General features: G+C 44.0%; 1 protein-coding gene across 6 annotated transcripts in view; it reads left to right on the top strand.

The window, feature by feature from the left end:
- TENM4 (teneurin transmembrane protein 4) overlaps window positions 1-15,409 on the top strand; it is a 2,911,279-nt gene that overhangs the window by 2,874,899 nt on the left and 20,971 nt on the right. For all 6 annotated transcript variants that reach the window (XM_045483835.1, XM_045483839.1, XM_045483838.1 and 3 more), the window contains one exon: window positions 11,544-11,716. In XM_045483835.1, the coding sequence (XP_045339791.1) occupies window positions 11,544-11,716 (173 nt within the window). The remainder of the gene's footprint in view (window positions 1-11,543; window positions 11,717-15,409) is intronic.

The following is a 15,409-nucleotide window of genomic DNA, read 5'->3' on the forward strand; positions in this document are numbered from 1 at the left end:
CTCAGTTCCCAAGGTCACTCCTTCAGATCCCAAACTGAATGTTTACACATCACTGCAACCATTAATCTCCACCAGCCCTGAAATCTAAAACCATTTCCTACACCTCCACCAGAAAAGATCCCATTCCCTGCTCCCTGTCTCCCTTGATGGAATATATAGCCATAGTTGTTTTATGAAGAAGAAAAAGGTAGGATAATCACTTTTTATAAAATGGCATTTGGAATTCCCAAGAATCCCCTGTGAATTGAAGATAAAAGCCCTAAAATTAAGAGAGAAACTTATCTTGACATCCCCACTGTGTGCCAGGATCTTTTCAACTTCATATTCCCAGCAACCTCAGACCAGAGAAATTAATCATGCGCCATTTTGTTACCAATGAACAAACTGAGGGATTAGGAACACAGAGAGATTAGGGAGCAGTCTAAAATTACACAGGGAGTACATTGCAGAGCCAGAACACAAATCCACGTTCTTTCATCCACCCCGACTCGGTTCACCTAAGTTCTTTGTGACTTATCTGTATGGTAGGGATAAAAATAGTACTATTTCATGGGATAGTCTGAGGTTCAAAATTTCAAGGAGATAAAATATGGAAAACTCGGGGTCTTACTCACCGTAAGTAATCAACTGAAAACTGCTGCTGCTGTCCCCACCACCACCACCACCATCATCATCATCGATGACGTCACTTCAAGCAATACAAGTGGATGTACCAGTAATTGCAGAAATATTATTCAGGCATGAAAGGTATTACCCGGGAACAGCTGCAAGTAAACTAGTCAAGAGAGCAAACAAAAGTTGTGACGAAAGTAGGTGGGAATTAAAGTTCATAGCAGGGGAGCAGAATCAAGGGTGGAGTCTGAGAGATCAAGGCAGAACTAGGAAGGGGTCAGGTCCATAAGAATATCCAAAATGGGCTGAAAAAAGGCATGCAGAGTGGGTCATGAAAAAATGGTTCAGCTCAGACTGTGAACAAAGCAAAGGTCCCAGATATCTGTTTTCACTGAATATTAGCCCTGTGACTCAGGGGCTGGCTGACTGGTTTCCAGACCTAGGTTTCAACCAGACAGAAATCATGCCTCCCTTACCCCATTTCAGGGTCATTATGGGGATCAAAAAAACTAAACAAACACTAAAGGTAAAAAATGCTTGTAAACCATGAAGCTCTCAAGTAAAGATGCAGTATTATCATTATTGTGGTGTTTCTTAACACACATTTTGACAGATTTTGCCAATGCACCATTGCTCTAGTGAATTTTCTACTTTTAGCTCCATGAGGCAGTTTAGTGAATTCCAACCCAAATGCTCTAATATTTTTTTAAAAAATCAGCCCAGGCTTGCCTGTAGCACAGGCTATTACTGAAACAAGTTTTAAGTTGGCTTTATTGATCCTTTCAACAGATTAAATAATGCATCTATCATAAACACAACACACTTCAGAGCAAGTCGACTTAGGAGTTCACAGTTCTGGGGAATGAAGGTTACTTTCCTCTCATCAGCCTACAGGTCTGCTGGCAGAAAACCTCAAAGAACTCTGTAATGCAATCCTCATCTCCAATGTGTGGTATCATTAATTTCAGACTTGGGCTCCTGGCCAGATGGCATTCAGTGGCTAAGAGAACGGCCTCATGAGCACGAGGCAGGTTCCAAAATTCGCTTGCTGGGTGGGTATGAGCAGCCAGCTTTCCTAAGTTTAACAGGGGTAAGTGGCTCTGGTATCCCATGGTGCCCTGTGACAGCTTCTGTCATAGTTATGCTCACACTAAATACTAATTTGTCTCTGTATCAGGCTTAGGGCTTGCCACCTAGTAGGTGCTCAGTAAATATTTTATGAATGAAATGTAAATACAGGGAAGGGAAATAAAGAAGGGAGGAAAAATAGGCTGTAGCGATAAGAGTATCAAATCCCAGCTCCAGCATTATCTGTGTGCCCAGCAGGACATAGAATTCAAGTGGTTCAAGTAATGACACTTGGCTTAAGGGTTTCACTGGAGGATGTAAGAGCTAGAAAGTACATCATTCCCAAACTTAACAGTAGGAATAAGCCAGGCAAATGGCAAATTCATGAGTTTTTCTTAAACTTCTCTAAGGTCACAGGGCAACCACCTAACCAAATCCAGGGAGAGAGACTCCTGAAGAAAAAGCCAAGACGTGAGCACTAGCTTACCTGGGGTTAACACAACTGGTCACAAGAGATCAGCTAGGGTGGTTTGGCAGATTTATGAAGGCTAAGTGTAAACTGACAAGAGAGCTTGAAGCCCTTAGAGGCTGCAGACAATGGGTGAGAGAGTCCACATCCTCTCCATGATTTCTCTCCACAGCCTGACCAGGTAACTCTAAGAAAAGAGTAGAGAAAGATGTAAGTGTCTACTGTGGTAAACTTGGGAGGTCCTGCCTTCTGTTCCCATCCCAACCCACTTTATTTCCCATATGGAACAAAAGCCTTCATCTGTGGAGAGAAAGGCAGCCACCACTGTCCTCCCTAGGCACTGGTGGAGACCCACTGCCGCTGAATAAGGGAAGAAAAAAATTTTTAACTTCTGTTAGGAGGGGAGGGGGATAGGCAATGGGTCCAGAATTACAGCCTGACGTGGGGCAGGAGCACTCACTGAAGAGGCTACATTTTTGAGACTCGTGACACATGGTTACATAAGACGGAGGCTTACTTAGAATGAGAGAGAACTCTCATGCTCACCACCCACCCCCATAGTTTAGCTAAAAAGCTAAACACAACAATGGAAAGCAGAATAGTACCATGAATGGGGTAAGAGAGGGATAAGGGCTGGAAAGAGACCCTCCCTGAGGCACAGCACAGAAAGGGGTTTTAACACTTAAGATGGAGTTGACACTGAGAAAAAAAGTTGTCTGACAAACTAGTTTAGCTCCCTAAACACAAGGCATCACTAGAGGAACTTAAAGCCTACTAAGGTCAACCAGAGAAACATCAAACTTCAAAGCCAGCCCAAATCCTAACTGAATTAACTCAAACCCCTTCACTAAAGTCCTAGCAGAAGGAAGCTCCTACTCATTTCCAGGCATAAAACCTGTTACCTCATTTTCTAGTGTAGTACACAAGATGTCACACTTTCAACTGAACGTACAAAAAGGCTAGAAAACAACACACTCCCAAGAGACAAAGGAATCATCAGAACCACACTTAGATATGACACAGATGTTGAAGCTGTCTTTCAGGGAATTTAAAATAACCATAACGTTAAAAGATCTCATGGAAAAGGTGAACACTATGAAAGATCAGATGGATATTTTCAGCAGAGAAGTGGAAACCGTAAGAAAAAAATCAAATGAACATCTAGAAATGAAAACAAGTTCCAGAGATGAAGAATGCCTTTAATGGGCTTATCAGTAGATGGAGACAGCTGAAGGAAGAAGATGGGTCAATAGAAACTACCCAAACTGAAATATAAAGAGAAAAAAAATAGTGGAAAAAAAAAAGATACAGAACCCAGACATCCAAAAGCTAGGCATTATCAACTTGTCTAATACACATATAGAGATCTTCCTCGACTTACAGCGGGATCACATCCTGACAGACTTTACCATAAGTTGAAAATATTCTAAGTCAATGAATTTAATACACCTAACCTACCAAACATTATAGCTTAGCCTAGCCTACCTTAGATGTGCTCAGAACATTTTCAATAGTCTCCAGTTGGGCATCTAATACAAAGCCTATTTTATAGTGAAGTGTTGAGTATCTCATGTAATTTATTACATACTGTACTGAAAGTGAAAAACAGAAATGGCTGTATGGGTGCAGAATGGTTGTCAATTATGGGATGTTTACCCTCGTGATTCAGGTGACTGACTGGGAGCTGTGTCTCCCTGCTGCCCAGCATCACGAGAGGGTGTCACATCACTAGACTGGGAGAAGATCAAAATTCATAATTCGAAGTACAGTTTCTCCTGAGTTCATATCACTTTTGAACCATCATAAAGTCAAAAAATCAGGGCACCTGAGTGTCTCAATCAGTTAAGAGTCCGACTTTAGCTCAAGTCATGATCTCACAGCTTGTGAGTTCAGGCCCTCAGTTGGGCTCTGTCCTGACAGCTCGGAGCTGGAGCCTGCTTCAGATTCTGTGTCTCCCACTCTCTCTGCCCTTCCCCAGCTCGCACTCTGTTTCTCTCCTTCAAAAAAAATTTTTTTTGTTAATAAAAAAATTTTTTTAATTAAGTCAAAAATTCATAACAAAACATCATAAGTCAGGGACCACCCATAATTAGAATTCTAGGAGAAGAGCAAAAGAGCAAGGCAGAAGAAATATTTGGAGAAGTAATGTAATTATGGACACCAAACCACAGACCCAAAAAGTTCAGAAAACACCAAGCAAAGTTCACACACACACACACACACACACATACATACATACATACATCTTAGTCATCTATTCAAAATACAAAAGAAAAAGAGAAAATCTTTAAAGCAGATGGAGGGGGAGGCATTTTATATAGAGGAACAAAGATAAGAATTACAGCAGACTTCTCATCAGAAACCATGCAAACGAGAAGACAGAAATGCTGAAAGGGGGATAAAAACAACCAGACTTCTATACCCAGGAAAAATATCTTTCACATAAAGAAATGTTATGGAGGTATAGATGTATAGGCAGGGATAAGAGAACCAAGAAAGAATGGTGAGGCACTCAGGCATTAAAAACAGTGAACAACCTTGACCAACCCTGAGGCTTAAGGGTAAGGCAGGGCAGAAATAGGATGTTGTTACTGAAGCCCAGTGGAAGCCATATAACCGTGAATAAGTAGCTGTCTCATAAAAATTATAATTACGGACAGATGAAGCCGCTATTAGAAATGTGGCACTGAAGTAGATCAGGAATAAGGAAGCCTCCTCTTAACATCCAGTCTCTTGCCAATGCCTACCATTGACTGAATCCAACCAGAAACAAGCCAGAAAGCAGGGGGGTATGGTGGGGGGAGGAGGGGCAGTGATGTAGTCAGCTCCTCTGGGTACAGAGAAAAGCACAGAATGGATCTGAGGGGAGAGAGGATAACCAGCACAGACACTGACTGGCTCTGTGACCTCATACACCCAAGTGGCAGAGCCAGGATTCAATCACAGATCTCCCTGAATCCTTTCCACCAGATGCACTGCTTCAGGTACAACATCAGTGAGAGATCAGACCTACCATCGGTAGGGTGTACCAGATGTTAGAAATCCTCAAGGCTAAAATGCATTGGTGGGACTTAATTCTATAGGAAATTAGCAGCAAGTATAAGTTTTAATTGCAGAATCCAAAAAGTACCCTGGCTCTGGTACAGTTTTGGAGAAGATAATGATGTAGCAGTGCCATCTTTTATAGTAACCTGAGGCCAAGGGAACTATCCATGTGCATGGGCTGTGAATTCTAATTATTCACAGAGGATATGGTATCCAATTCCTCTCGTTGACAGTGGTGGCATTTGAAACAGTCATAGATGAAATTCATAAAAATCAAATCTCTATTTTCCAACTAAAAAATCCCAGTCAGCAAAAGTTAGTATCAGAGAAGCAGTTTGGCATTTTCCTCACCAGCTGCAACATAGTAAGTGGCTTGAGATGTGAAATATTGAGTGTGAAGAAGAAAGCCTTGCAGTGTGTGTGAAGATACCCTTTAGCGGTCCTCTTCTGAGAGCCAAGTTCACGGCAACTGTATGAATCTTTTATGTGTTTTCTTTCCCCATTCTCCAAAGATGCTTTGGGAAAATGGAGTGAAGAAAAGTCAGTGGAAAAAAATAATGAAAAGCCAACCATCTGGCCATCTCCATCATACCCCCTGAATGTGTGTGTGTGGGCGGGGGGGGGGGGGGGGGGTGCATCACGGCAAATTCAATTGCAGTAATATCAAAGCAAACACCTTGAACAGAAAACTATCAGTCTTCTTGACCCACTCGAGATTTCCAAACACAATGTTTTCTATAACATAGTGATGAACACAAAGGTTTTTCCCTGGAACAGCATCACTTATGGGAAGCTTGATGAAAGAACACAGACTTTAAGGTCAGACAGACAGACTTGACTTTGAATCTATATTCCTCAAGTAGCTGTGTGATCTTAGACAAGTTATTTATTCTTTCTGAGCATCAGCTTCACCAATTGTGAAATGACAACAATAATGCCTACCTCAAAGATGGTTATGGGCATAGTGCTTGGTACCTAAAAGGTAATCAATCTATGGGTATTTGTGAACTTTCCCTTCCTCATATGGAAGGGGTGAGGTGAAAGGGAAGAAATTCTTAGTTTTTCTTAATCCATATCTTGAAAAGCCAGTAATAATATCTACTCTTTATTATTCACTCATTCATTCGTCTAAGAAATAAGTATTGAGTGCCTTTTATATTCTTCATAGTCTCCTAGGCATGAGAATACAGACAAGGTCCCTGTCCTCATAGAGCTTATATTATAGTCGGAAGAGACAGATAAATGACCGATAAACACATAAATAATATGTAATGAAAACAATAAAATCAGAAAATGTGGCCAAGATGGGAGGACCTATCTATTTAAAGGAAGGCCTGACTGAAGTGATAACATTTGAACTGAAATGTGAGTAATGAAAGGAACTAGCCATACAAAGATTGGAGGGAAGAGCATTCTCTGCAAAAGGAACACTAAGTGTGAGCACTCAGAGCCTGGATTGAACGTGGCGTGTTTGGAGAATGGAAGCAGATGCAGTGGAACACAGGAAGTATGGAAGAGTAGAGTTCTAAGTGAAATTGGAAAGAGAAGCAAGAAAGAGTAGGTCCTTCAGCCAACATTCATTTACGTTATTGAACATCGACTACATGCCAGGCACTCTTCTAAGTTCTGGGATACATTTGCGACCAAAGTCCCTTCTCCCATCAGGGAGTCGACATGGTGGGGAAGGCAGTCTCCTGTGGTCCTGCAGGCCCTGATGAAAAATTTGCATTTCATTTTAAGCATGTTACCTTATTTGAACTTCACAGTATCTTCCTGAGACAGGTGTTACTGTCTTCATTTTATAGAGGAGAAAACAGAAGCTCCCAGAGGTTGTGTTATATAACCTGCCTGAAATCATGTCATTTGTAGGGGGTTGATGGTTCACAGGAAAAGAGAACTGAGCGCCCATCCTCTAGGGTTATCATTCATTGCTGGCAAGTGTAGAGCCTGTATTCAAAGCCTAGAACGTCTGACTCCAAGGGCTTTCCCATATTAACACGTTCCTTCCTCTTGATTAGAAAGAAAGAAATTTGCCAGTTCTTTAGAGCCAAAACAGACAGAACTAAGCCACTGTCCCAAAGTCACCCAATCGCAGGGCCAGGGTTTGAAGCAGCCACTTGGAATCCAGAGAGGGGGGAAAACTGTCCCAACTTGTCCAGTGGTGCTGTCTTTCTGTCAGCAGCTCTGTAGCAGGAAGAGAAAGGGCTCCACAGAGGGGGCGTGGCACCTAGGTGTTCAGGGTTCCCCAGATGGGCAACTCCAGTTTTTCCCTGCCGAGCCAGAAACAGCGGTGTTCTGATGGGCTAATCACAGGTATTGATCAGGCAGCAGGGAGATCCAGTGGCATTTCCCAGGCTCTGGAAGGCACTGAAATGAATGAATAAGAGACAAGAAAATTCTATAAATTGGCTGTTCTATTTGATGTTCATTTAATTAAGACATTCGGTCCCTCTAATGGAAAATGTAAGGAGTGGAAATTACTGGTTTTCGGCCATCTCGTATAAAATGAAAACCAGATCTTGATGGCATGAGGCTTTTCATTGTATCTTCTTCAAGCTCAATTTAATTATGTATTACAGGCTACCTTCAATAATAATTACAATTGTCTGCCTTCATGCAAAGGCTCTTTCTGTCTTGGAGACCGGAGCTCTGGGGAGATGCCTACGGAGATTGCTGAAGTATCATTTAGTGAGAGTAGCTGTTTCCGTCTTTGTGTGCGTTCATCAGATGCTTGCCAGGTACCCACTGTACATCAGGCCTCTGTCAAGTCCTACAGGAGATAGTGTGTATGTAAATGAATCATGTCTCCCCTTCCCCACAGAGCAACAAAGGGGCCTCACGTATCCAATTGTGCAGTCATTCATTTGTTCAACTAACATTCCCAGCCTGTCTGACACCACAGTCCTATCCTGACTTAAGCACCCCAGGCTGAAGCAGGTGACAGCTTGTACGTGAGCTGTTACAGAGCAGGGGACCCATTCTGCGATGCAGCTCTGCCAGTGTATTACTGGGAGAAGGGACAAGAGAGAAACCAGGGAAAGCTTTACGTGGTGTCATTGGAGCAAGGCCATATTAAAGCAGTATTGAAGTGACATGTGACCCCTAATCCATGATCTCCCTATCAATTGTTATTTGTAAGACTCTAAAACTCCTTTTTTTAAAACATTCATTCATTTTTGAGAGAGTGTGAGCAGGAGAGGGGCAGAGAGAGAGGGAGACACAGAATCTGAAGCAGGCTCCAGGCTCCAAGCTGTCAGCACAGAGCCCAACTCAGGGCTCAAACTCACAAACCCCAAGATCATGACCTGAGCCGAAGCTGGACACTTAACTGACTGAGCCACCCAGGCGCCCCTAAAACTCCTTGCTAAGTATCTTGTGTGATGTAATAAAATCTTTTGTATCCAGTTAGATCAGGAAATTAGATAGTCTGAGTAAGTCATCTCAATAAAGAGTATGTACATGGATAACAGGTGTTCAGAGAACTAGACTAGAATAGCATATCCATCCCATAAACCTGTTGAACTGAAATGGGTCTTCCTGCCGATTTAAGGTAAGTCAGGATCTGACAAGACTCAGAATACTCACAGCCCACAGACATAAGTACAGTGACCAGGGCTGAGCCAGTTTCTGGGGTGGGAGCAGGGTGGGTCTTGATTTTGAGCTCAGAAATTTGGGGTACCCTAGTAATATTTACTGTAAAGGTCTGGAGATTGATGTTGGCAGATGTCCTATATGTGAGACTTCCATAAATGCCAGTAATTTAAATTTTTTAATGTTTATTTTTGAGAGAGAAAGAGAGGGAGAGAGGGAGAGAGAGAGAGACACAGAGCACAAGTCAGGGAGGGGCAGAGAAAGAGGGAGACAGAATCTGAAGCAGGCTCCAGGCTCCAAGCTGTCAGCACAGAGCCTGACATGGGGCTTGAACTCACAAACCATGAGATCATGACCTGAGCTGAAGTCAGATGCTTAAGTGACTGAGCCACCCAGGTGCCCCAAATGCCAGTAATTTAAAAGGGCCTCTTCCCCCAAGATGGCCATGCTCATGACTTCTCTGTACATGGCAGTATTTGGGTTGTCACAGCACTTTGCTGATTATGAAAATAATCCATGGTCATTATTTTAAGATCTTTGGGATATAAAATACCACCAGTAATTCTACCTCCCAGAGATAACCACTCTAAAAATCGTACATTTTTGTACAATCCCTTCCTATTCAAATCTCCAGCAGCCACAAAGAGTTGAAAACAAAACCGCCTCTCCTAGAGTTAAAGGGAGCAGAGCTCTGAGAGCATCTCCAGGAGAGAGAGGCTTTAGGACAAACTTCCAGATCTTCACCCCAAGACTCACCCTCCTTCCTAGCAGCAGTGTCTCAGAATCACCTCCTCACCCAGCTCTGAGGGGCACCTTACACCTGTGACCCTCCAATCCGGGCTTTAAGCCACATGGTCACCCTCCCCTAAGCCAGACTGACATTTTCTTACAAGACTCTGACTCCGTACTAAGGAAGAAAAATGAGAAATCGTGACAAGAAACAGTTTTCCAAAGTGCCAAAGGTACCTATAGGAGAGCCCAAGGACTGATACAGCCCATACCCTTGCCCAGCTGAGACCAAGCCCAAGGTATGTGGTACAGATCTGTGTTGTTGCCTTCCTGGAAAGTGCTTGCATCCCCCTTCCTCGGGCCTCAGCAACAGAGAGATTCAGTTTCCCCCAGAGTTAGTCTTGGATCAAGGACCTGGGTGATTCATGTAACCAGCACCTTTGTCTGTGGCAGACTGTCCCGGCCAAGGAATGTTGGCATTCAGCGTAAAGAGTCCCACGGTTAGTACCAGGCACAGGGACAGAAAGAGTTGGTAGAGGGCAGAATCCATGCAGCACCTATATCTGACCTTGGGCAAAAAATTGCTCAGCAAACACCTATCTGGTCTCACCTCCCAAGTCTCACCTGAAGCGGTCGAAGCAGCAGCACCCGAGGCATCAGGAAGCCAGGTGCAGCTGGAGGATCATGGGAAGAGCCAGGACTGAGCTGAACTCTGGAGCCTTTCATTTCGCCAGCCATCAGATCCCTCAGGGCCCAGAGGCCAGCTTCACGGCAATAGTGAGAGCAAAGCAGGGGGAAGAGTCCACCAGGGGGACACAAAACTGAACTTGCATGTGAGCTTCAGTACGACTAGAAGTCAGAAACACTAACATCTGGACGAAGAAGTTTTTTCCCATTCGCACACAGGTGCAAAAAGGCTATTATACCTACCTTTTTACACTTCAGCCTCCCGCAATTAAAAACTGTAACTGAGTGTTAAAAGCCTACTCCCTACCATCTCCCAGCCGCTTTGCCGCAGGTAGGGCACACCAACAGATGTTTGCAAACGGACGCTACAGAAATGCTCACTCAAGGCAGAGAAGCAAGTGGGACCCTGGAAGCAGATAAATCTGACTTTGACTTTTGACTCCACCACACTTATTATCTGTGTGACCTTGAGCAGGTGACTTCACTTTTCTGAACCTCCTCCAAAAAGGACATCATTTATACCGTTTAGTTGCAAGGATTAAGGGAAAGGATGTATGAAAAGCACTATGCCTGATATGTTGTGGGTGTTCAGTAATGGTAGGCATTTCTTTTATTATTATCAGAGATGGAAAAGGGAATTAAGATTCAATTGTGATGCTTCAAAAAGATGCCAGCAGAGCAAAGCTGTGAGTCCTGACAACTGCAGATATATGCGTAACTGCTTGGTGCCTGACGTGAAATCTAGACGGGAAGAGGTTGCAAGAGCTCGTCTGTTTAGCCTCCCTATGTGGGAGCAGAGTCCTGGTTTGAATTCAGAGCCCCCTTTCCCCAGGGTCCGTAGCTTTGTAGGAAGCCCCATCTCTTGTGGTGTTCAGGAAAAGCCTGTATAACCATTTCTCTGGGTTTTGAGAGGGTTATTCAAGCATCAAGTTTGACCCTGTCACCTCTGGGAGTGCCCTGGCTTTAAGACTTTGGGTCAGCAGCCTCAGATGGCCGCCATCTTGTCACACCGCATGGGTGGGTGTAAGTTTGTAGCCACAGGCCCCTGCCGCAGGTTCCTCGCAGTAATCCTGGGAGGGAGGCAGGGCAGGGGCTGTCATCTCTGCTTTATAGAATTAGCAGAGGAAAACTCAGAGAGGTAAGTCCTCTGCCTGCGGTCAGATATCAACCAGTGGAGCCCCTTCCTGGAAACTGTGTGCAAGGAGGTGTAGGAGACACAGCAGAGTATCTAACCAGAGAGAAAAGCAGAACGTGCAAAACTGTGGCACCAGGTGGAACGCGCCAAGTTCTGGCCATGGCACCATTATATTTCCGTTACTCAGAGCCACCCCTTGGTTTTCAGGTATGACAGCTTTGGCCGCCTGACAAATGTGACCTTCCCCACTGGCCAGGTGAGCAGTTTCCGAAGCGATACAGACAGCTCAGTGCATGTCCAGGTAGAGACCTCCAGCAAGGATGATGTCACCATAACCACCAACCTGTCTGCTTCCGGTGCCTTCTATACACTGCTGCAAGGTAAGCCGGGTGGGAGGCTTGGGGACTTTGAGGCAGGGGGGTGAAGAGACCCCTTTGGAAGAGGATGATACCAGAAACAAGCTGCTACTAGAGCCGGGCAGCTTTAGTAGCAGAGCATTACAACTGGTTTCTCTCTGTGTTGCATTCGAATGTGCAAAACACACCAGCCCGAGTCCTGTATATTCTCTCCCAGAAGCCTCAGAGTAACAGTCCCTTGTCTCATCCCATCATCATGAGAACAAGGGGTCGACAGTCCACTAGCTGCTAATCCAGATGCCCTCACTATTCCGCCATTCTAATGGCTCCCAGATTAAAGACTTACTCTCACACTGGTGTGGGTGAGGACAAAGGACAATAATGATTATGCCTAACCACGAAAGGGACCTAGGCATGGAGAAGTCCTCCCTGAAGCTCAGGTGAGAACAGTCTGTGCCTTCTCTAGGATTCCACAGAGAAAAGACCCTTCTCGTCTGCGTTCATCAAGTAATCCCTGGTAGGAGTTGATCTTTGAGCTTTAGGGAAATCACAGTGATGAAATCTGGCTGCAGATTGTCTGCCTTGGTTGTCCTCATGGGAGGTGGTGACCCAGAATGGAGCTCACAACTTCACTGGATCTAGTAAGCATGAAAAAAAGAAGAGGCTATCACTAGGGAGAGCCTTAATTTTTTTCGCCACTCTCCTGATGGCTTTTTTTGCTCCCAAAAGCTTTGACACAAGTAGTAAAAAGAGGCTTGGGCTGGGAGTCACAGGCCCAGATTCTAGTCCTGACTCTGCCACCACATCATGGGGGCCCTTGATTTTCTCCTTGAGGAAACGAAAGCAAGTTGAAGCCGTGTTGAATGGTGTGAGGCAGTGCAAGGAGCAGAAAAAAGCTCTGGAGTAGACAGACTGGGAGATCTCTGTGCCTACGGTTTCAGTTCCTACCTGTGTGAATTGGGTGGAGTCACTCTTCTCTGAGCCTCAGTCTCTGGGGCTGGGAAATGGGGCCGAATTACCTTAGCTGCCTCATAAGCATTGCCCAGACAATCCCTTTACAGTGTACACAGAGTGCCCAACATGGGCCAGGCCCATAATACAACTCAGTAAGTTCTTGCTGGATTCATTAACTAATTATTTAATAACTGGCACTTGGATTTACCATAAGAAAATAACTGTATATTTCCACAACCGCTTCTACTCCCAAATGTAACACAGTGCCTTTAAAGAGAAGCTCAAAGAACAGTAGTGGTTCTCGGTCAGAAGAAAGAGAAGCAGTATCTTGCAGTTCCTTCCCCCCCAGCACCTATAGCAGTGGGTTGGGACACACTCACGGTGTTTATGCTCGGACTGAGTTATTGCCAGGAGAAGGTGCCAATGCCGAGCTAGCCAGGGCTCTGCCTGGCCAAGGACAGCAGGGCCACAGATTGTTCAGACATCTTGTCCCTCCCTGTGGTTAAGAACTGTCTTATCCCCTGCACACCTCTAAGCTGGCTTGCTGCATTTTTCTCAAAAGTTAATGCAGTCTTTCTTATCTTTAGGCAACTTTTTTTTTTTTCCATTCAAAAGTGCCACATTTCCTCACTTTTAAAATGTACCATCAATTCAATAGCAACTTTTCAGCTTGGGGAGGAGGGGAGACACACGGCTCAAAATTCATGCAAGGACTTAAGACACATTCCGATTTCACAAACACTGAAGTGGGAAAAGGAAAAACTCATCGGGGAATCCAGGAAACGTGGTACCTGTTTTTCCTCTTTGGTGCCTCTGCCAAGCTCCTCTCCTTCCCTCATACCAGGCTTGCATGCTCCGTTTTGCAACCACCTCAGTAGAGGCTTGGTAAAAAGTGTTTTCAGCTGCATCTTATGTCTGAACTATGGGAAGAAATAAGGAGGAACCGCTAATGAGGAGCGGGCTTGGGAAGTCACAGCTCACATTAAATGGGGCTCGTTTGAGATGGGCCTCTACAAACACCATTCCATCCAAAGTCACCACTAATGGACATATGTGCATTCAGCAAGAAGCAGCTTTAAGAGATAAATGACACGGGCCTTTTCACTGTTCAAAAGAAGGAAAATACAGATGGCCAGTGAATAATGCATAGCCAAGTTTATGGCAGATCTTAGAATTCTGCATGTGTGAGGAAAAAAAGGGGAAGGATGGAGGGGGGAGGGAGGGGGAGAGGGCGGGGCTGATCTGATGCCATTCTAACAGGGAAGACTTAGCCACAGTTTCCTACAAAGCTACATCCGTTTTTTGTTTGTTTTTGTTTTTGCTTTTGTGTGTGTCTGTGGTTGTTTGTGGGGTTTTTTTGTTGTTTTTTTTGTTGTTGTTGTTGTTGTTTTTTCTGCTTGACATACATAGCCTGGAATAGATCTAGTTCAATCCAGCAAATGTTTACTGAGCACGTACTCTAACGACAGTGATAGCTAACATCTTGGAACACCTATCAAGTATAAAGTAGATGGTTAGTGTTTTACATTCATGTACCTACTCCCTCCTCACAACAACTCTATGAGGTATTATTAACATCTCCATTTTCCAAATGAAGACAGTTTAAGTCACTAAGAGGTTAAGTACCTTGTCCAAAGACACACGCCTGGTAGGGTATTTGGACCCAAATAGAACCCATTCTCTTAAGCACTGATCTAAAGGCAATGGGGAGCTATTGAAGACCCATGATCAGTACTAGAAAAGTGCTCTATGACAGATGTGTGAAACGGGGCGGTAGAGGCTGAGGAGAGATGACAAGAGATCTGCATGGCAGTGACTAGTACAATGCTCGCACAGAAAACTAATAATAGCTCACTTTTACATAACACTCGCTATATGCCAAGCACCATTCTCAGCTCTTCATATTCGTTATCCCTCCTAATGCTATGAGGTAAGAGTACAGTTTTCATCCCCAAGGTACAGATGAAGAACCAGAGGCATGGGAGATTAAGGAATTTGCCCAGGGTCTTGCAGCAAGAGAATGGTGGAGCTGGGACTCGAACCCTGGTAGCATGGCTCTGAAGGCCATGCGTGCTCTTAGTCTCTGTGCAGCAGAACAGAGTGTAGACCCTGTACCCCTCAGTTGCCAGACCAGTAGTGAGGCCCCTCAAGAGGCTAAGGGAGGGGGACGCATTTGTTGTGACCAAGGAACTGGGGAAGCTTCTGGGGAGAGGTGACAGTTCAGCATAGCCTTGAAGGGAGGACTTGGGCTAGAGTTTATTGAAGAGGGGCAGGTGTAGACAGAAGCAGCAGCTGAGGAAGGGCAAGAGGGGAAGGCTGCAGCACTAACTCAGGTGTTTCCAGTGTTAGAAAAGAATTGTGTGCATTTCACAGCTGAAATTCGCTCTTCTCCAGAAGTTTCTTTGAGCTAAAGATCCTAATTAAAATATTTAAATCAGGTCTAAGATTTCAAAATCAGACATATTTTTTAAATCATTGGTTCATCTATGCACATATGTATGTATATTAAAATGACTTATATATATGTATATATATGTGTACATATATATATATATATATATATATATACATATATATTTGGAATTTCGTCAGCAACTTAAGTACTGGAGTTATTTTCACCTTGATGTAAAGAATAGTTACTCTGGTGTGTACCAAGAACCTTAAAAATGTTCAACCCTTTGTTCTAGTAATCCTAACAACCCAAAACGAAGACATTGATTTATCCAAAAAATATAGCTTTAATAGAGGTATAATTCACATACT

Source organism: Leopardus geoffroyi, chromosome D1, assembly GCF_018350155.1.
Source record: "Leopardus geoffroyi isolate Oge1 chromosome D1, O.geoffroyi_Oge1_pat1.0, whole genome shotgun sequence".
Taxonomy (NCBI): Eukaryota; Metazoa; Chordata; class Mammalia; order Carnivora; family Felidae; genus Leopardus; species Leopardus geoffroyi.